The sequence below is a fragment of the Hippoglossus stenolepis genome, chromosome 11 (genome assembly GCF_022539355.2).
Source record: "Hippoglossus stenolepis isolate QCI-W04-F060 chromosome 11, HSTE1.2, whole genome shotgun sequence".
NCBI lineage: Eukaryota > Metazoa > Chordata > Actinopteri > Pleuronectiformes > Pleuronectidae > Hippoglossus > Hippoglossus stenolepis.
The window spans coordinates 11,144,012-11,165,552 of record NC_061493.1 but is presented as its reverse complement, the minus strand read 5'-3'; the positions used below and the strand labels follow the sequence as shown (position 1 = coordinate 11,165,552).

The following is a 21,541-nucleotide window of genomic DNA, read 5'->3' as shown; positions in this document are numbered from 1 at the left end:
GCAGTAGGGGTTTCTGTGTGTCGTCTCTGTGCATGTGTGTGCACGTGCACATGTGTCCTGTGCTCAGGTCCTACCTCGCACGTATAGGTTTGCGGGGGAGGAGTAGCGTACACCTTGAGAGTTGGTGGCCACGCACTCGTACTTCCCTTGGTCGGTTTCCTCGCTGTTCTCAATCTGCAAAGCTCCTGCAAGAGAAAGAGAGACAAAGGTGTTGAGACGTCAATTTGCATCATCACTTTTCACCCTAAAATCCTTTTTCTGTTCGATTCTGACCCTGCTCTCTCCTCTTCTCTACTGCTTCAACAACAGCTTCGTTGTTATTTCTGAGGCTCCCTCTGAATGGCCCCGCGCCTCCATGTACCAGTATTTGTATTTTTGGCTGGACTGCAGTAATGAGGCCAGCCCCACAAATGCAAATGCCTTTGACTGAGTGCTGAAGTTACTCAGATTCAATTTACTCGGCTTTAATTTCCTAACTGGCCGTGGCTCTTTCCAAATGACTTGGTGCAAACTGTGTCTATTAAGTGGGCGTTTACAGATGGTGTTGCCAACTTCACACCCTTCAGCATCCTTTAATGACCTTTTTCCAAAAATAAAATAAAACACCTTGTGATAAATCTAGTGACCAAATATTATCAATAGAAGAGAAAAGCAATCTTGTTTTTTTCCCTTCTCAGACACGCCTCAATATAGCTCCCATTCAACTGCTGAAAGTGACAGCTGGTTAACATGTCTTCTTAATGGGTTGTTGTGTGACAATATAAAATGTAAATGAGAACAGCATTTTTTACGCCATCTTGACTCATGGAGACCAGATATAATGTCCTTTAAGACTGGGTGTGACATCTATGTGCTTCTCACATGACTGATGAGGATGCACGGTGATTCGCTGAAGCAGAGTACAGCAGTTGCTTAGACGAAAGGAACAGTGACAACGACTTAGAAGATTGAGACACAGATTGAGACACAGATTGAGACACAGAGTTTGACGTATGTGCCTGCTGACCCGCTCGCCGAGGCTCAGGGTGAGAGACACGTTTGAGGAGGAGGATGCACTGACCTGATGCCGCGCTGCTGCAGAGTCACTAAAACAACTTTATTTCTCAGCCTCAGGAGCAGAAAGAAAATCTGAGAGCTTAAACATTTGGCTTCTATTGTAATCGAAACCTTTGCCCTATAATGTTCATCAAGACTAAAAACTGAACTGAATATGTTTTCATATTAAACGGCAATGATAATAAAATGTTACATATCAAGTTTCCAAGGCAAAGACAAAAATTTAGGATAAAAGTCAAAGGTTGAAGCTCTCACATGGTTTTATTTCATGTTTCTATCAGCTTCAGAGGCTGAGGATTTGTTTTATTTGATTTAGAAACCTTGAAACCTAATAAATGTATATATGTGAGCACGGAGGGTAAGACAAGCAAACAGATAACGGGCTGTAAAAGACTGACACTAGGAGGAACACAACGATGACATAGTGTATGCTAATTACTATATCTAGCAACATTTAGTGACTTTTCAAGCAGGCTTTAGCTTCTTTCCATTGAAAGTAGTTGCATTGACTGTAAATGGTGTAGCTACCCTCCTTCTCGTAAAAAGAGAACATTCAAAATTCAGAATTTCTTTCCCAAAAGTTTGGAAGTAAAAATCAAGTCTTTTTATAAACTCAGACGACTCCTAAAGGGCCTTTTTGTTGCACTCCTCTTTACGAGCTAGTGTCTCCTCTCCAACAGCAGCCTCCCTGTTTCCATGAAGAAAGCCTGTTTCTATCTTGGCAGTTAACTCGCAGCACAACTTTACCATACAGCGACGACCCGCAGATGCTCTTTAACTCTTTAAAACTTGTTCTTTCAATGCCTCGATTTTGATCCTCCCACCGTGATAAACAGTGTCTCCCTAAACATGCTATAATTACCCACAACGCTTGTCAGGTTTTCCTTTTTTTCTTTGGTTTCACACGGTGCTATTCTTACTACCTTTTCTTTCTCTTTTCTTTTTTTTCTGCTAACAGCCTTTTGAATTACCAGTAGTATTTTTTCCCTCCATCCATTCTGCCTTGTCACATATATCTCATCTAAAACTGACATGCAGCCTGAGGAGGAAGCACTAAACCGTGGATTACACACAAACACACACACACACACACACACACACACACACACACACACACACACACACTCATGCATGTGTACTGTGTAGATAAACAGGCTCGCTCACAGAATGTTTTGTGTTGTCTGTGAGACTGATAACATACATCTGGTTTGTAAGATAAACAGAAGATATAGTTTGCGCACCGATTTTTTTCGCATACAAGTTTTACTGTGATGGTAAAATGTACATGTATGTGCATGACCATGCAGAATGCTCCAGAATTGTTGTATTAGTCAATTAGTTAGTTCTAGCTACCCGTATATTGTATTAAGGTGACAGTGGAAATCAGAAGTGTGTCAGAAAACATCAGTACATTGAAAAATTGAGACAGCACTAGAAAGTTTTAACTAATTAGTTTTTAATTTGGGTTAACTACATAATTTACTGTTTTAACAATAAATATTAACTGCGGGTCCAGTTATTAAAGAAAATAAACGTAAGCTTCCACATGATCACAAATGACTCTTTCCAATGTCAAGAATTGATTTTTATATTTGTATAAATAGCTGATTGTTGTGATTACTGATTCATTGATAGATCATTTGATAATTCTCTGTTCCCAATTTCTGAAATGATTTGTTGTTTTCCTGGTTCTTATTTCATCAAGTGAATATTTAAGTTTTGGACTGAGACAAACATCAGCCTGAGCTTTTCTGACATTTTGAAAACCAAGCCATTAAATTGCTTAAAGAATAGTTGGCATATTCATCAAAAATATTCACCCGCCCCACACCCTCTACTCAAGGAAAGCAGAGATACCTGAGCGAATGTAGTCACAGTCACTGCTACTTGAAGCGGATAAAGCTTTTGCTTATCAAATCTTAAGAACGCAGCCAGTTAAGCACTAAAATGCTCCACAGAGACAGGCAGGTTGTGGGTCTGTGTCTGTGTGATGCTCCAAATTAAACAACAGCTGATCAGTGAATGCAGATGTTTAAACCCTGTGCTTTTGGAGGCCCACAGGAGGGCAGGTTTGACTTGTTACAGCGAGCTGGGGCACAAGTGTGTGTGTGTTTTGTGTGCGTGTAGTGAGCTGAGGCCCTGCAAGCTGAAGCTGTCATCCATTTGCTTATGTCTTCTGCAGTTACATGAAAGGAAAACAGCTCGTGCCCTCCTCTTTCTCTCCATTTTTCCATCTCTCGTTTTCCCAGCAGTACGGGGCAGAGTTGGAGATAAACAGGAATAAATTATCTGCTCTACAAGCCGATCCTTTCCTTGAGGCAGAAGGAGAAGCGGCAGAAAGACGGAGCTGAGGAGAGATGGGGCTGGACAGGTGCAGCTCTGCAAACAAGAACTCATCTGACAGCTGGAAGCAGCTCATATGGCTACCCATCAGCACAAATTTGAAATCGGCAATTGAAATCTTCTCTTATGCAAAATGTGTCTTCACTGAACACAGAGAGAGACAGGTGTTCTATATATACAGTGGGTGAAAGGTCAAGACACGCAGACATAAACACACGAGGCAGACAGATAACTGGCAATGAGCAAATATAATGAACGTCAGTGTGGGAAACGGGATAAAAAGCGGTAAGCAGGGAAAGTGAAAGATAACAGGGAAGAAGAGGCAGCGCGGTTTGTTAGCGAGTCTGGAAGCTGCTCAAAGACCCAGGATGAGATGCGACTTCAGTAAATTGAACCACTGAGAAATTGCGGATGGCGTGCACGTCCGCTGGGCTGAGACGCAACCAATCAGATGACAGCAGATACGGCGATCCTGAGCGCTGAGCCTGAACCTCGGGGTCTAACAGATAGCCTGGACCCCATCTCCCACGAGGAGACATTAAGGTGTAATTAGGACACGACACCATCAACAATCAAGACAGATGGTCTCTAATTTTTTATCCTGACAAACTCTGAGATTGAAAATGCTTAACTTTTAACCTGATTATAATTAAAACATCTATTTCAGAATTCTCCTGAGGTAATTAAAAGTACAATATGTAGCTTCAGCCACTAGGGGTCTCTAAACCAAAACATTGACAAAAGACCTAGTTTGATGACATGAAAATCTACCTGACGCGATTTAGGATAATTTTCTTGGATGAGTTAAATTATGTTCTAAGATACAAAGCTGAATATATTTGAGTTTGGGGCAAAATGGGCAATTTAACACCGCACATTGGCCTCTTGTAATTGTGAAGAAGAGTTGTCACCCTTTTCTAAAAATTTCTAAAAATAAACCAATAATGGCAAGATTCATCGATAATGAAAACAATTAGTAGTTGCCACCCATTGAGTCTGTGCAGATTTATCCTTGCCACATTTCCTGTCAGTCTAAAAACATGATCTGTAGAAGGATTAGTCCGTCTCACCATTTTAAAAAATCCCTCTGAAAAACAAAAACCTGGATCTTTTTTGCCGAGTGACCTCATTTTATCACCAAATTTCACTGGAATCAGTTTTTGAGCTGACCTGCTGTCTAACACAAAGACAAAAACGGTGGCAGACAGAGATAACAGATAACAATCATAAACCCTAACAATCATGAGGAGCGGCCTGTAAAGTGAGCTCTTCTGTATTTGTGTAGTTAGTCAAAATATCACCGGTGTCCACAGTTGATTTAGAGAAACCAAATAATGTCTTTATGTTTTAATCATTCCCGTCTTTTGTTTTTAGATAAAAGTGACTTTTAGCTGCCAGCGTTACCTTTAACACAACCTTTGATCACATCACAGTTCTTAGCCACGACAGGTCCATCCATTACCCAGTAGTCAACCTCGCGGTCCATATTGCACGCCATCTGTTAGAGTGTAGGTCTACGAAGGCCGTTAAGTGCTTAGGTAAACTCTGCAGATCTCAGTCCCAAATGTCAGAGATAGACAGATCGCTTGTCATGGTTCTCCTCACGTACATCTAAACTGCTGCAGCAGATGGCCTGGAAAAATAGATGGGTGCCTTGGTGGAGGTATAAAGATGTCAGGGAAAGTTCAGCTCTATACTGCACCATATGTTTCTACTGTCAAGAAACCGATGGCGTGTGTGCGCAGCTTTTATGTAGGTGTGTATACACGCGGAGTTCACGACCGCCGATGGCCATCGCTTGGACAGTCACCTGCAGCGGGGAAGACACTGCAGATGATGGATTATTATGGGCTGTGAAATGGCTAAGAGTCATCTTTTGTGGGATTTGAGCGCAGTCATTCTCAATATCATTTTTCATCCTGACCCCAACGGGCCATAAAAATATTTCAAAGACCCAACAGAGAAAGAAAAAGAAAGACGGAGAGAAAACAGTGTGTTGCCCCAAACAGATCGCTGGCTGGGATCCAACGAGAGCTGGACGCTGCCCACTACATCACAGGCTTTGCTTGGAAGGTGCCCCCATTAAACAGATCTTAACGGAGTGTTTCATCCATAACACATCTTGCCGCTATTTTGTGCCGAGCTCCCTTGTAATTGATTTTCTCCAAGTCATTTCACTGCAACGTTTGGTTCATTATATACTGCATTTTGTTGTTGAGCTTTGTGACGCTTTTGGTGATTTGAAATCCTATTAAACCCTGGCCTGAACCTCACTGAGCCATTTGTCTTGCTACTGTTTCATTGATGTGATATGTGGACAAAAATACTGCACCAGTGAATCAGTGTCACGTGTGTGTGACAGCCTAAAAAGCAGAGCATGTTAAACTTACTATGACAGATTACCATATAATTTATAATTTTAGGGCTACAAAAATAAGTATCTGCTATGCTGTGAATCAATGAAAATATATTTACAAAGAGAGAAAATAGTAATATATAAAAATATTATTCAACATGAATGGAGAGATCTGACATAAGCTCTTAATCTATAGCTCCAAGGCAACAAATCCTTTTTAATGAATTATCAGCGAGAAAATATCAGGAAAACAATCGTAATTATGATTCTGCGATATCCAGACACTGCTCCTTCTATTATGTCTCGGATCATGGACAGAGGAGATTTAAAACTTAGAATATGCAGGTCGATCTTTCCTTTTGTGTGCATCTATCCACTGTTTTAACTTTTCCTGCTCCAGATTTCACCTACGACCACTGTCAAGTATTTTACACAGAAACAATTACACATTAAGTATTCTATCTATCACTATCCTTACTTTCCATTTTTATGCACAAGTTGGTTATAGGAAATAATACTAGGAATTAATGTGGGATCTAAAGCTGGTTTCTGCAGAGGGAGAAGAAAAGCTAATGTGGATCTGGAAGGCCTGACATTTTCAAATTGTAGAATAGTTTGTAGTTTTAATTAAGGGAAAACCGAGATCTGAAAAGTTCTAAGTGTCTTTTACCTATATCGCCTTTCCTAAACCAAAAACATGAAACAAAAAGTGTGATACATGGATTAAAGAGTGTGTTTATCTGCCCAAAACTCTAAAGGCCTCATTTATGCTCAACGTTAGCGCTAATCGAAACGGACAGGATCTGGCCTGTCCGTACTCTGCGTTCATTTCTTCCGTATTTGTGCACATTTTCGAAAAGCTGAACGGACGAAACGTAAGAAACACAGCAGAAATCACTGCTGATTAACCAACGTAAATCATGGGTGGCAGTGGAGCCAATTGGTCAAGCAAGGCGACCATAGCACACAAGGAAGAGATTTCTGCAAATGGCAGAATTTTTTGAAGAGAGTTGTGATTTGGTAAAAATCTACAAGCATTCATATGATTTTCCTTTGCCCGGGCACAGGGACTTTCTTAAGAGCCGTTTTGTTCAACTCTGCATCTCTCTGGTCTTTCATCTGCACAAATATGTCACCTGAAACAATGTTTGCTAAATCTATCGGTTCGTCTTCATCCTAAAACCCTTTTCTCTTATAAATGTGTAATTTAAAAGAATATGACAACATGAAAAACTCTCTAGCTTCAGTATTGTGACATATTTGATAATAATTCCATCATACAAGAATTTAACGGTTTATTCTTGTCAGGCACTTTAATACTAATATCTTGTAGCGCCCATCTTGCAATACAAAACAATGCAGCTCATTTATTTCCATGTCATCTGTGCTTGACGTGTTGTGTGGGACACGTAGCTTTGCATAATATATGGTATATAACCATCTGCTGCATACTTAAAAATCCTTTCAGTTGTTCTGAGTCAGCTGAAGACAGTGTTCACATTAATTAGCCAGCGAGTTGTAGCTGTTGTTGGAATCTGTTAGTTACAGCTGTTGTTTCATCTGGCAACTGAAGGCTGGCTGAGGAGGAGAAGTTGTTTCTCTTTACCTCGGTGCAAAATCAGAGACCTGTTCTCTTAGAAATGACCAACAACTAACTCCACGTGCCGCCGTTTCCACTGTAAACTGCACATATGTCATGGCTGAATGGAAAGCTTGACAGGCGCTGCAACCGTAACTAAGGGGCAGGGCTCGGTGAACTGTCAGTTCTCCAAGACCTTCCAAATTGAACGTGTGCAAATCATAAATGTGTTTAAACAGCCTAATGGCTAACGCTGCATGGAGACACGGAGCGAAGGTTGACAGAGGGCACTGTGTGATCAGTGAAGGATATTGGCCGACAGCAGGGAGATATCAGAGCTGGAGGGATGGTGGAGCACAGAGAATATGGATGAAGCAACAACAAAATGGTTTCGCCTCACCATCACTTTCGTTCCTCCCCCGAGGACGGCTGAGAGAGAATGTCTGAGAAAATACGTGTCTGCCTACTCCGTGAGACACTGTATCATCTATTCACAAGAGCATAAACAAAACTGAATAAACTGTCTTCAGTGCGAGATGTGATTGTTCTGTATTCATCCCTCGATATGTCCCTTCTCTCTTCCCTCCCCCTACACTTCGTCTGGCACAGTCATCTTACCCTCACTTTTTAAGACGCCGAGCTCATTTCACACAATTTCAGGCTGGGCGGGTCACAAGATAAGAGGAGCATCAGTGAAATGCCTAATGTGGAGAAACTTCATCTCTGTTTCTATTGATTTTCAGATCAGAGAGAAGAGAACCGTAGTTGCTTTGAAGTTGATTGATTATTATATTAAATAGCTATTTCAAAGTGGATTTACTTTATAATTGTGTGAACTTTCTAAAATCACTTTTAATAGGCCTACGTGAGACCATGTATTATGATATTTATGATCAACCGTGGAGATTTGTGCCTTTAAAGTGTCATCTTTTTTAATAATCTTTCCTCCCAAATGTTAATAAAAACAGCATCTTTTTTTCTCTCTCGGCTTAAGGACGGCACAATTATCCTTTTATGAAATTGGCTTTAAAGAGGTTTTACACCCCCTAAGGATGTAAATAAACTCAGAGAGGAGCATGTAATGCCTCGGTCCTAATTAAAACGTTCTAATCGCTGAATTTAGAGCAACAGAGATTTCACCTGATAGCACCGCTAAGCTTTAGCTGCACCGCTTTATTTACTTATTGGCAAATTGAACGGTCTTACTGACAGTCGTCATCCGTCTCACCTGATCGAAGCTGTTTGATGCGACCCCGGCTGGTGCTGTGGTCGACGGGCAGGAAGTCTTTGAACCAGGAGATCTCGGGGTCGGGGATGCCGCTGGCAGCGCACAGCATGGTGGCCGTCCTCGTCCGCTCCACCACCTTCAGCTGGGGACCCATGTCTATACTGGGGAAGCCGAATGGCAGCAGGTCCTCTGAAAAGACAATATATAGATAATGAAAGAAATTGCTCAAACTGGCAGCAAATCCATCCATGTACCAATCGCAGGAATTTCTGTCTGTCTGTCCATCTGTCTTTGGCTCACATTTCTCCAGAACCCTTCATCTTATCAGCTTCACACTTGGAATGTGTTTTGGAAAAGGCTCAAGGAAGTGCAGTGTCGAATTTGGTGCGGTTTGGACACTCGATACGCTCAATACTAATAAACTTTAAATAAACAGGCAAACAGCGCCTTGCTGTCTGTGTAGAGCTGCGGCGCAGGCAGTAACAGGCAGTCTGCGGAGAGTGCTGAACATGTGGTGGCGAAAGTCAAATACAATTTATATAAGCACTCTTTTGTGTGTTGTATTGTGTGGTGGAGCCATATATGAATTTTACATATAATCAAACTTGGAAAGCTTACAGGGCATTTGTGTTCTTGGGTTGTCTAAGGACACAATCCTGTGCATCGCAAAACTCCCTATTTCTACCAAAAGAGCTGTAATGAAACCACATTTTAAACTGTTGAGACTATAGGTTGATCTATTACTTGGTGTAAACAGGATGGAGAAAGTCACGAAGATCATTCCCTGGGTAAAAGCCAACGTGTTGGTTTAGGATTGGGAGATATTTGTTCATATTTTTTAAGCTGGGCGACAACTATCCCCCTCCTATTGCCAAGGCTGTAATTCACCAGAGCAAAGAACCACTGAAATGAAAACACAATGAAAAAGGTGATCTTCCTGTATGATACTGAGTGTGAAACAGTATAAGAGATGCTGTATCTTTTGTTATTATTCAGTTCCTCCAGACTTATTTTCCACAACAATGACTCCTTCTACGTCCTCGGATAACCTACAGGAAAATGTGTTTTCACTTCCCATGATGAGTAGCGACCACGACTGAATTAACTACAGGGACAACGCCACTCTGCCGTTGAAAATCTAACTGTGTACGTTTGCCGTACTAACTTCTACCATCACAGAAACCTCTGTCAATCTGTTTGTGGCTCACGTATTTTGAGAATCGTTCATCTTATCAGCTTCACAACTGGTATATGTATTCAGGAGGGTGCAAGGAGGTGGCGCAGCTTCAGGGTTCTGTGTCACTCAGCCAGTCTTTACTGCCGGCTCACTTTTTACAGTTTCAGAGAGGAGGCTGCAACCAGCATTACCACAGGCCAAGCTAACAGCCCATTCTAAACAGGCAGGTGGAGAACGGGCACTGCACTCGTCAGGACAATGATGGATTATTGAGGCAGTTATAGGACCGAGCCAGAGACCCCCCGACCATGCACTGAATCATGCCTGCCCTTCCTCTGAGGTGAAACATAAAAAACAGACATAGACTCACTTAAAAACAGTGATGTGAGAGTCACTGTTCTCCCACTTTAAAGTCTGCGGGCCCTTGAAAGTAGAGATACAGGCAAGGACATCAGAGTTCCTATATCGTCAGCATGCCCTTTTTTTTCTTTTTACAGCTAGTCATTAGGTGATATAGAAGGCAGGCAGAAACAGAGTTAGGTTTTAGTGCATGTGTGACAGGGTGCCTCTACAGCAGTGTAAACATACCGCCCGATCAGCAGGAGTTAACTTAAGAACCCACACATGCACAAACATGTATAAACACAGAAGTGCGCACACACACACACACACACACACACACACACACACACACACACACACACACACACACACACACACACACACACACACACACACACACACACACACACACACACACACAGAGACACACACACAGAGTGTACGTCCCTAACCTAGAAACACAGGTGTTTGGTGACAGTGGCAGTGAACTGTGGGTTTTCTTCCATGGTGTGTTATGTACTGGTAATGATTCCTGTCTAATAACTATGCAGAGAGCTCCTCAGAAACAGCAGCAGCAATTAGAAGCTAGGATCAAGAGGAGGGGCAGGGCACTGGGGGTAATAAGGACTTGTTAGCAGTAATTGTTAAAATGTACCACCGATTAGAGAGGCCGATCTGCGATGTGTCGGCCCCCGTCTGGATATGTCTGATGACGGTGGGGGGGCAGCGGATGAGAGTGTATGTTTGTGTGTGTGTGTGTTGCCTGTGCTTGTACATATTTGTTTCTATAGCTGTGCTCCTATTAGCATTTTCACAGATTTCGTGCAATGTGTGGAATAATGTAAGGAGACACGTCCACACATATCCAGGAAGAAAATGAAGGTGTGTGCATCCTGAAAAGCATTGGCTCTCTCTTTCACACACACAGACACACACACATTCTCTGGTGAATGGGATTAAGCATCTCAGTGACAACAGTCCAGATGGCCAGACACGTAATCAAGCATCCATCAGCCTTCCTGCTTCCTGCTCTTCTCTCTCTCTCTCTCTCTCTCTCTCTCTCTCTCTCTCTCTCTCTCTCTCTCTACATACACACAGACACCTCCCCCATACCTGGACCTATAATTTTATATTCACAATTTCCTACAGCAGTGAGGCAATTACCAAGATGGCAATTTGCTTGGTTAAAAAAATCAAGCCCACGGGAGCCTCTGGACGGTCGAGCACAACAGAACCCGCTAAAAGAGCCAAGCATCGCCGACAAACCCGGAGCCAAACGCAGTGCGAGATGCAGACCGTGGCCACGTCAACTGTCTGTGTGTTTTCCCTCCGCTCCTCCGCTCCTCCGCTCCTCTCCTCCGAGCCCCCTGCTACCTAACCACATGACAGACATGCACCATCTGTCTCTGCACACTCTGCGATGGGGATGAGAGGCTGAGTGGAGATAGGATCTATCGCTCTCTTTCTCTCTTTACACAGTCATCAGCTTTGGAGAGACCCCTGTCAGATAGGAATGTCAAGCTGCTCCTAATGGCATGGCTGAGGGGGAGGAAGGAGAGGAGTATTTCCAGGAAGAGGGAAAGAGTCAAAGCTCAGAGAAGAGCCTGGGGAGGATGTTTATTTTCAACACCACGTTTGGAGCTCAGGTGACGTTCAGGCCTTGTAACATGCATACATCTGTCGACAGAGACCTGAGTTGAGGGAGGGGACCATCATCACCTCCCCCAACTTCCTTCCCTCTCACACCATCCCAGACTGATCAATGCTAATGCTCCACTTGAATGGAGGCACGTGGTAGGCCCATTGATGGAACAGGGAGGAGGAGAAAGGAAGGCGAGGGGGGGGGGATTGATATGCAGGTCAGGAGGTGAGCTCCCCCGGGGTGCGGTATATGCCCTGCCTACATCTGCTCCCTCCTGCCCTCCTACAACCCCGCCTCTCTCCTGAGAGGGTTCAGATGGTCTTTTTATCACTCCGCTGGCTACCACTACACGGACTCCCTGGCTGTTAATTACAGCACGTCACTGCATTGCTGCTCGGGGCGTGTTCATACATGTGTGTGTGTGTGTGTGTGTGTGTGTGTTTGTGTGTGTGTGTGTTGGTAGGAGGTCTGAATCTGTATTCCAGTCAGGTCTTTATCAATGCTGCAAATATAGTGTAGGTGGACCTTGAACGAAATCATTAGAGAGAGGTAGGAGAAAGAAGGAGATGTAGCTAGATATAGATAGATGGAGAAATAGATATAGAGAGACATATGGATATAGATTAGATATGGAGATAGATATAAAGAGATAGAGATAGATATAGATAAAGAGAGATGGATATACATATAGATATTGATTCGATATAGAGATAGATAAAGAGACATAGATGTAGATATAGATTAAGATATGGATAAAGATATAGAAAGATAGATATATAGGGATAGATAGATAGATGGATAGATGGATAGATGGATAGATGGATGGGTAGATGGATAGATGGATAGATGGATAGATGGATAGATATACTGCAGATAGTGGTTCTGACCAGTGAAGTACAGTTCACTGGAGAGTAGAATATGGGGCTACAGGTATTCAGTGAGGCACATGGATGAGTCAGCCGCTGCTTGAAATAGATACTGCGGGCATGGCCTTGATCACACTTTTCACCAAATGAATCATTTATCAAAAACAAACACTGCTGCGGAAGAGCACCGCTTATTTTTCATCTCCTGGTTAAATTGATAAGACAGCCTATGGAAAAATGCAGCATGCGTATATAAACAAAGTGTGTGTGTGTGTTTGTGTGTCAACAGCGTTTGGGGCAACATTGGCAAGGACCACTCAGCATTGTTCCCTGCAGCTTTGTGTTTGTGTGTATTTGTGTGAATTAAGAGGTTGAGAGCGAACATTTTGGCCTGGTTATGTTTGCAGAAGGGCAATCAGGCTTGATGCCCAAAACCAGTCGGTGGAGCCAACAGATCTGGGTAAATATGCAAGTCGTGCGTCTGTGTGCACGCACAAACACACATACGAGCACACATCCTGGCACATAAAAGACACACACACACACACACACACTTTGTTTATATACGCATGCTGCAGTTAATGGCATAATGCATATGATGCAAACACACAAACACAAATCCTTGTTTTCTTTCTCTGTCTCTCTTTGAAATGCCCTCTCACAAACACAGATGCACTCCCTCACACTTCCCCTAGGCACAGAAAATCATCATTTGTCCTGGTTAAGAAACAGGTTGCCTATTCATCTCTCAGTTCATTTCAGTGCCGAATGGCCATGTGCATGAAAGAGGCCTGAATAAAAGGCGATCTCGAGGAGCCTGATTCAGGATTAATCTGCCGGCGCTCAGCAGTCTTCAGAGGCTGTAATGCTTTGACTCCTATAGACTGCAGGAGGGCTGGAGGGGAGCACTTTAAATGCTAATGGACCTTTATGATAATAGATCACAATACAATGCAGAATCAGACTTTGCATCACAGATCAATCCCACTAAAAGCCCAAAAGTCCCCACCGTCCTGAGCCCTGCGTTGCCTATCCTCGCAGATCCAGCAGCTGATCTCACGAAACATGATAATCCCACACAAGGCATATTATATACAAACATACGTGAAGAATAGACTGTGAGGACAAGAATAAAAAAAGGAAGGAGTGAAGATGAGGGGGTATATTTGATGAAAGAGCCAGTTCTCCACTCAAGGTGTGTAATCCTCTCGCAGGCTGAGTTGATACTCTCAGTTGTTTCCGGAGCAAAATTCTGCTTGAGCCGCCAGCCTGCCAATGCAGCAGACGCCTGGGGGGAATCACTGATCTGACTCTGTTGTTCATATGAAGGGTGTTTGCCATGGTGGCAGAACATCTCTCCTCCCTTTTCTCCCTCTCTCACCCTCTCCCTCCCCCATCCCTCGCCTCCCTTTCTCCTAAAATGGGACACTGGGAGGTGAGTATAATCAGGATTACTCTGCACAAACCAGCCACATACACACACGCAGATGTGCACAAATATATATATATACCTATAAATGAAGAAATCCATGTGTATGCTCATACACAGTCATGAAGGTTGAGCAGCGCGCACACACAAAAACACTCACACACATTACTGCAGTGATGAGAATCTCTCGCCCACCAGAGGTTTTTCAAACATGCAGAGCTGCAGATATTCACGTCTCCTGAAGGCGGAACACAACACAACTGCAGCGTCCGTGGAAAAGAGCAGTTTGGGTGAAATGGGGATGGGGTGGGTTTGGAGGTGGGGTGGAGCGGCAGAGAGCCTGTAAAAACGCAAAGAGAGTAGCAGAGAGAGAGAGAGAGAGAGAGAGTCCGGATAGACAGTCAGGGTCAGGCAGAATAGATGGCTGAGAAAATGAAAGAATGAATAAAACAAGAGCGAAGAAATTAGAAACGGACATAGCTGTGGGCCAAAGAGGGGGCAGCTTGGGTTAAAGACAGAAAGATATAGTGAGGAAAAGAGGAGGGAGGAGAAAGATGAGTATGTAATAGGAATGGGAGGGGTAGTGTGATGACTGCGAAGTCACAAAAAAGACAGAGCACCCTGACCATAACCTACCACTGCTCCTGTCCATTAGGCCGCCTATAGAGCAGCAGCCCATATCCTGTGGCCAACCACAAGCCCCCTCACACTGTACAACACTGCTATTAGTGTCGGTCAACCATCATACAGAATGATGAGATGAAACGCATCAGGGGATGAAAAGACTTTTCAGTAGACGGGTTTGGTCGGTAATGGAAAAACTCCTTTCTGCTTCAGATGGTGGACCTTTTCTCCCTCGAACCATGGCTGCCCAAAGACAACTTTGGCAGACATTTGTGCACTTAATAGTATTTGTGGATGACATGGACTATCATAACATACATTACTAAGCCTACGGTAGATTTTAGTGGTGTATAGCTTTAGTATAGAATAGAGTCAAATATACGGAATGGAGCTAAAAACTGGGTCAAGTGCCTACAATTAAATGTGCCCTTATTTTCTGGATATATGCTTTAAATGTGTTAAATTCTTGCTGTGAGATGCTAATAGCAAACCAAAGCTAAGGTTTACGCTTTATAGAAATCTGTGAACATATTTAGCATCGTATTACAGTGATAATGTCATTCAAATTTGTTAATATCTGACTCCTGTGTCTCTATGGTAACACACATGAAGGTAATTTGTATAATTCCATTATCAAATACATATTGTGATACAGACTCATGTCAAAATACCTTGTCAATTTTCAAGAATGGATTAATTGACCACTAAGCATCTGTTTTCTGGTAAATCCAGGTCATTGAATGTGTTAATTAAATTGTATTTCATTACATTTATGAAAAAAACATTTTTTCTAGTTTATCTTTGCAAACCACTATGCCCAGTGATATTAAAAGGACAGCTGACACCATATGGGAAAATCTGATGGCTTATAAACACTACACATCAGTGAGAAAAGTACTTCTGCTACAGTGTGTATCAGGCCCAAGGCCACGAAGGGTATTAAAGGAGCTTAGCCCCCTCTTTTGCCCCCTCTTTACCCCCCTTCGCTCTATGTATAGTGATAGAAGAAAAATAGCAAAAAGAAAAAAAAATGGCTAAAATACATGTGACTTTTGCTTCACTGTGGTTTCAGCACCACGGACAGCTCTGGTTGTTGGGTGTAGGGTGTGTGTGTGTATCGAAGCTCTTTACCCAGCTTGGTTGGTTATAGCTTTAAGTTCACCGTGAAACACAGTAGAATGAGGATGGACACCAGAAAATGGTTTAGTAAGAATAAATAAAACACGCCAAAGTGCCCAGCCAATGCCAGTAGTCCCAGCAGCAGCAATGATGTTGCCAAGGCCAAGATCAAACTAGCTTCACCGGCGGCAGCCCCCACAAACTGGGTCAGAATGGGTCCACTTTCCAACGGTCCCCACATTCAGCCTGTGCATCCTTGTTCCAAATGAAACTGTTATGGCTGGCAATGCTCTGATTGTGGCTGGTGCTGTGCGTCAAATATTGCTGTCATTCATTGCAGTCCAATAATCTGTTGACTGCACGGAACACATCGTCTGGTTAGGAAGAATCAAAGGCAGCTGATTCCATTGTCACCGAGGGGAGAGGAGGCGTCATGGTACACTGATCTCAGCAGGAGAAAAGTTTACACAAACCGGAACAGACACACATGGCCACACACACTGCGAGGCTCGCCCTCGAGGTGTAGCTTATGTGGTAATGTGCTTTAGATTGGGGCTGTGTGTGCAGGGATGATGGGCCGGGTAACAGATGGACAAGAGTCTATTCCCTGGGCTACCAGCCTTCTGCTTACAACACAGCCCTGCCAACTCCACAATCCTCATCCATCTCCCGCACTTCTACACCCCTCCACCGCTCCCACGAACATCCCATTCTATCTCTATTGTTTCATTCCATCCTGCTGTGTTACTCAACATGCTCCCACCTCCTCGGCCTCCATCATACCTCTTCTCACCTCCTCTCGACCTCTTTCTCCTCCCTCTCCTACTCTTCCTCAATTTCCCCTGGCAGAATTGGGTTGTCTGCCAAACCCAGACCTAATCCCCTGATTTTCATGTAGTAACAGCCCGAACAGCCATCCCTCTATTTCTTCGTCCTGTCGTGCTGTGCTGGGCGAATAGCCAGTGCTCAGATCCCATGCTGCTTGCAGCCACGCTCTGTGACTTTAGTTCATAGCATGTTGGAGCACCACATTAGATACGTTTCCTTCCAAGGAGACAGTGTACATTTGATTAACACCCTGACTCTGGCAAGAAAGCTCAGTGATTGCAGAGAGCTGGGACGCTGAACTACCCGTTAGCTAGCACACTAGCTGGCCCTCTCTGTGGCCGGATCACACTCTACTGCACTCAGAGGGACTATAAAAAGAACAGTTTGCTGCAGCCCGCTGTGCAGGCAGGGTGTGGCTTGGCTCTGTTGTCACATCTACAACTGACGGCCCAGGCAACCGGGGACGACATCTGAAGCCAGGTGAGTGCTCACGTGAAAATTGTGTGTTGGTGTGTGCGTTCCTGTGTGTGGTTCTGTGCCTCACCTCTAATAATGGCCAGCTTTGCAGTGACGGACACCTCATCTTCACTGTTGCGTGCCACACACTCGTAGATGTTCTCATCCCGGGGAGCTCTAAGCGGTTGGATCCTCAGCACGGCGCCCGCACCCTCGTCAAACTCTACGGTCTGGACAACCACAGAACCACAGGCAAACACAGAAATAAATCAGTCACAGCAGAGAGAACACATTGATCACCATCAGAACTGTCATCTGTCACGCCATGTTAATTTTACTGTAATTGTATGACAATAATTATAGTAATATTATGTTTAAAAGCCTGCTTCACTTGCTCTGCTCTACAGAAATTCTAGAGGCCAGGCTCATATGCAGAACGTGTACCTGTACATATGATCCAGGAGCAGGCAGCGTGTCAGTGTCTGTCACAGACATTTCAGCAGGGAAGAAACTTACCAACAGTGGAGGTTGGATCCTTCGGCTGAAATTCTGTATCTTTAAGCATTAAGTCACACTCCTGCATCAATGTACAGTCAGCATGCAGGCTTCTAATGTGATGTATTAGCCTCTTCGGTGGCATTTAGCTTTGAGTGATATGTGCTTTTAATAGAATGTTAAATATGATGCAATCACATTGTTATGTGTCAGTTTTGTGAAATTCTGGCACATGACAATGTGTCTGTGAAATTCTGCTATCTTGAACGATTAAATTCAATAATTTTTTTAAATGTGTGCTATTATTAGTTGGGTCTCCATTCAGGGACTGGCTCCTTCGTAGGCTGCATTTGAAGACTACAGCAGTGCAACTAGGCTGTCACATTTTGAAGGCTCCTCCAAATGCAGCCGGCAAATGCGTCATTTCGTTCCCGAGCAACGAGGGCTCCAAATGGGTGGATCCTTCTTGTGCCAGCCTATCCCAGGATTCATTGTGCCTTGGTAACGAACCCCTGTCAAGGATATAATAGCACCGGCAAGCAACGACACTTCGGATGCTTACACTTTTACTATCAGCCTTCAATTCAACCAAACAGCTAATGGTACACATATCAAAGAACCAAGCGGCGTTAAAAGTTTGTCTTCATGTGCAACTGCTATGCTGTTGCTATGCGACGACGGTGAGGGCGGTACAAGCTGATGCAGATCACGGAAAAACCGAGTTGGGTAAGACTGGTCTGGTCTACGGAGGATTTCCGTAGACCAGACCAGTCTTACCCACGAAGGAGGCGGCCCCAGAATTGGGACACAGCTTGGATGTTAAAGAAATAATTCAACATCTGTTGGAAAAACACTTATTTGCTTTCCCACAGAAAAGACTGTTAACTTTCAAATGTCTACTTTCACTACAGAACAGGCTCTGGAAAATCAGGCATGTTTAGGGGACTGCTAGTTATGAGGGTGTGCAATTTGGTGCAGATCCAAATAAAGATCCTGATCTTGTGGATTTAATCATGGTTTCCTAAGGGTAGAAGTATGTGCTCTACTGAGTGTCATTCTAGTTTTCACGTGTATTTCACAAAATGTAAAATTAGTTCTTTAAGAATCAAGCTTTTAGCACATCGAGAAAACACAATTTGTATAAAAAACAATTACTAATTTAGCAAGTTATAGGCTAGACATAGTTATTAGTATTGTATAAATACATGTATTAATATATCTGTATTACTGGACATATATGTCTGTATTTGTCATGCTGCTACAGTAGGAGTTGACGGCTGTGCACTGTGACAACCACCTCGATACGCTGAGAGTTGACCTTCTTGCCCTTCTTGTTCCAGTAGACGGCAGGCTTGGGATTGCCGGAAGCCTGGCACACAAATGATGCCACACCCCCTGACACGCCGATCTGGTCGGTGGGAATCTTGGTGAACTTTGGGGGAGCTGAGCGACAGAGAGAGGGAGTGATGGGAAAGGAGAGAGAAAAATAATCAAAATACAAGCATGAAAATTGACACCCTTATACCGAGAGGACATCAACCTGCAATAGCCCCATGCTGACCACGCCCCATTTCACTGTCAGGGACTGATCAGACTGACTCGTGTTCTAATGGCTGTGTGCTGTGCTTACTTCCTGGGTATCATCTAGAGGACACGCTGAAGGACTTCCTGTGGGTCATAAATAAAAGATGGGGTTGGGCTTCACAGGAACATCTCTCTCTCTCACTCTCTCTCTCTCTCTCTCTGTCCGTCTCTGTGAGTCTCTGTATTTCTCTATTTGCTTCCTCCAGGGCGGACCACCCTCGTCCTGCTCGCAGCACAGGCTGTCATGACACATGAGTGTTTCACAGGTAGGAGAAGTGTTGGCTGCAGATTCACAGCACATAACTGTTTTAAATGTATTAATACCAAAGGTGTCATTTTTCTGCCTGCACACTCTAACACCTATGTGGGGATTTGCACTTGCAGATTCTGACGATCTTCCCATTATTCTGATAAAAACAATGAATATAGCGATGTCGTTAATTTCCAGTCTCGAAGGGAACGCATTCTACTCTGCGTCTGATGTCAGGTGTACAAGTGCAGCAGTTACCCTGTGTAAGAAAACAGCAATTTCCAAGTCCAATATTGAGCCCACAGAAGTGAACCTATATTTTTCACAGTGGCTGAGTCAGATCAATCACACAACTTCATGCACCCACCCCTCTGCTATCTGTCTGTGGCCTGTTGCCATGGTGCCCAGCTTAACTCCTCCTCAGCTACAGAATAGCTGCGATCCATCTGGGTGAAGTCAGGATGACCCTTCCCATAGCAACCTGGATCCCTCCTCCCACTTCCCCCTATGTCTGGGTGGGTGAGGTCCTGCTGTGTTGATTCACTTACACTTTGAAGACTGAACAGTAGCAAAAAGGAGAGAGACGAAGAAAAAAAACTGCTTATCAAATAATCACTAGCAAATTCTAAAGTCTGTTTGTAAATCCTCCCCATTCCTGCTGCTTTCACTGGTTAACAGCTGCACAGACCCCATTCCCCTTTCTGTACCATGGCTTGTCAGTAGCTGGGAAAACACTGTGTCAAAAGAGCGCTCCTGTGCCTGCTGCACTGTGGTGTGCCTCTTAAAGACCCACTCTGAATGTCATAAATAAAGTGGTTTCATTTTATGCTTGTCATAATCCTCCAGAGAAAGAAGCAAAAAATGGTACAGAATAGTCAATCAGAGCAAATTTATACTTCCCATTTTAGGGCTCAAGAGCAGCATATTTCCTGCCTGGTAGACTCTTAGAGAGGCAGACAGAGAATTGAGCAAATTGAGCTTTTCCCCCCCGCCAACAATATGAGAATATGAACGATCCAAAAGCCCACAAATGAAAGAAGTAGCGTAGCTGAAACTGCTTCTCCTGGCTGTGGGATTATGAATAAATTCTGTGTGCTTCTTCGTGAACATGGGTTTCAGTGGCTTTACGTTGAGTCCAAAATGTTTTTTCTGTGTTCTCTTAAATGCGCCTCAACGCCAGTCCTCGTGTTAAACTGACCCCACTGGCAGTGTTACAACTTAAGCCTCTTGTGAAAGCCAGGGAAAAGCCCTGCAAGGCACCGACTCTGGGTGGATTTGCACTGAACAGAAACTTGTTATCATCGCTAGGGTTCTAGAGAGCCTCCTGGAAAATGAGGGGAGTAATGGGGAGCTCTGCTTCTTTAATGGTGGGTTTCACCGGACCACGCAGGTCTGTAGCACTGATCTCCCACTTGTCTGTTTTTAATGAAACCGATGTGTAACCTGTAATCATCCAACTGACTGACTGCTGCTGCAGATAGACTTGACTGACTGACTGTGTAATAGTGTGGTGAGCGTGTCAGGTGAAAGAAAAGCATTTTGAACCCTGAGGTTGCTTCAGGTCAGGCTAAAGAAACACGAGTTAAATTTGTCCTTTCGGAAAAAGTTCTTCTGGGGGAAATTAGTGTAAGTGCATTACATTCTGCCTCGAAAGAATTTACTTTTGGCAAAGATATTAAGTGCAACCAGCTGTGGTCTGACACGCCTTTGAGCCACTTTTAATAATGCATCTCTTCATGTTTGTGTGTATTCGCTGTCAGATATGTTTACATCTCTCGGCCAAATTTGTGCAACAGAAATCATCTGTGATACAAAGATAATGGACAGAGTTGTGGGCGCATGTGGGGGTGCATGCAGGAAGAAAGATTGTGTGCCCGAAATCTGAAGAATTTAAAGATTCATGACTTCATTTTCATGGTTCTGCTTTTGTTTGTGTTTAACTTTAGCATCGAGCTTACCTTTAGGGATTATTTGTCCCCTGCTTTAATGTCAGCTTTTTTTTTGCCTTAATAAAAAGTAATTTAGAAACAATTTGCCAAAAAAATGGTCTTTCATAAAGCATTTACTGTAGAGGTGACATTTTATTTCCTATTAATTCCTGTTAATCTTCACTCCCTGTAACGCTCCTATTTTCCGTGTGCATTAATCATTGAGCTCTTTCATCTTA

General features: G+C 43.5%; 1 protein-coding gene across 8 annotated transcripts in view; it reads right to left on the bottom strand.

Moving 5' to 3' along the window:
* LOC118117267 (receptor-type tyrosine-protein phosphatase S-like) overlaps positions 1-21,541 on the bottom strand; it is a 69,329-nt gene that overhangs the window by 31,772 nt on the left and 16,016 nt on the right. For 5 of the 8 annotated variants that reach the window (XM_047341879.1, XM_047341880.1, XM_047341881.1 and 2 more), the window contains exons 3-6: positions 18,835-18,983; positions 17,134-17,275; positions 8,563-8,751; positions 75-185 (exon numbers count right to left, since the gene is read on the bottom strand). In XM_047341879.1, the coding sequence (XP_047197835.1) occupies positions 75-185; positions 8,563-8,751; positions 17,134-17,275; positions 18,835-18,983 (591 nt within the window). The remainder of the gene's footprint in view (positions 1-74; positions 186-8,562; positions 8,752-17,133; positions 17,276-18,834; positions 18,984-21,541) is intronic. The other 3 variants (XM_035169371.2, XM_047341882.1, XM_047341885.1) reach the window with 1 other exon arrangement.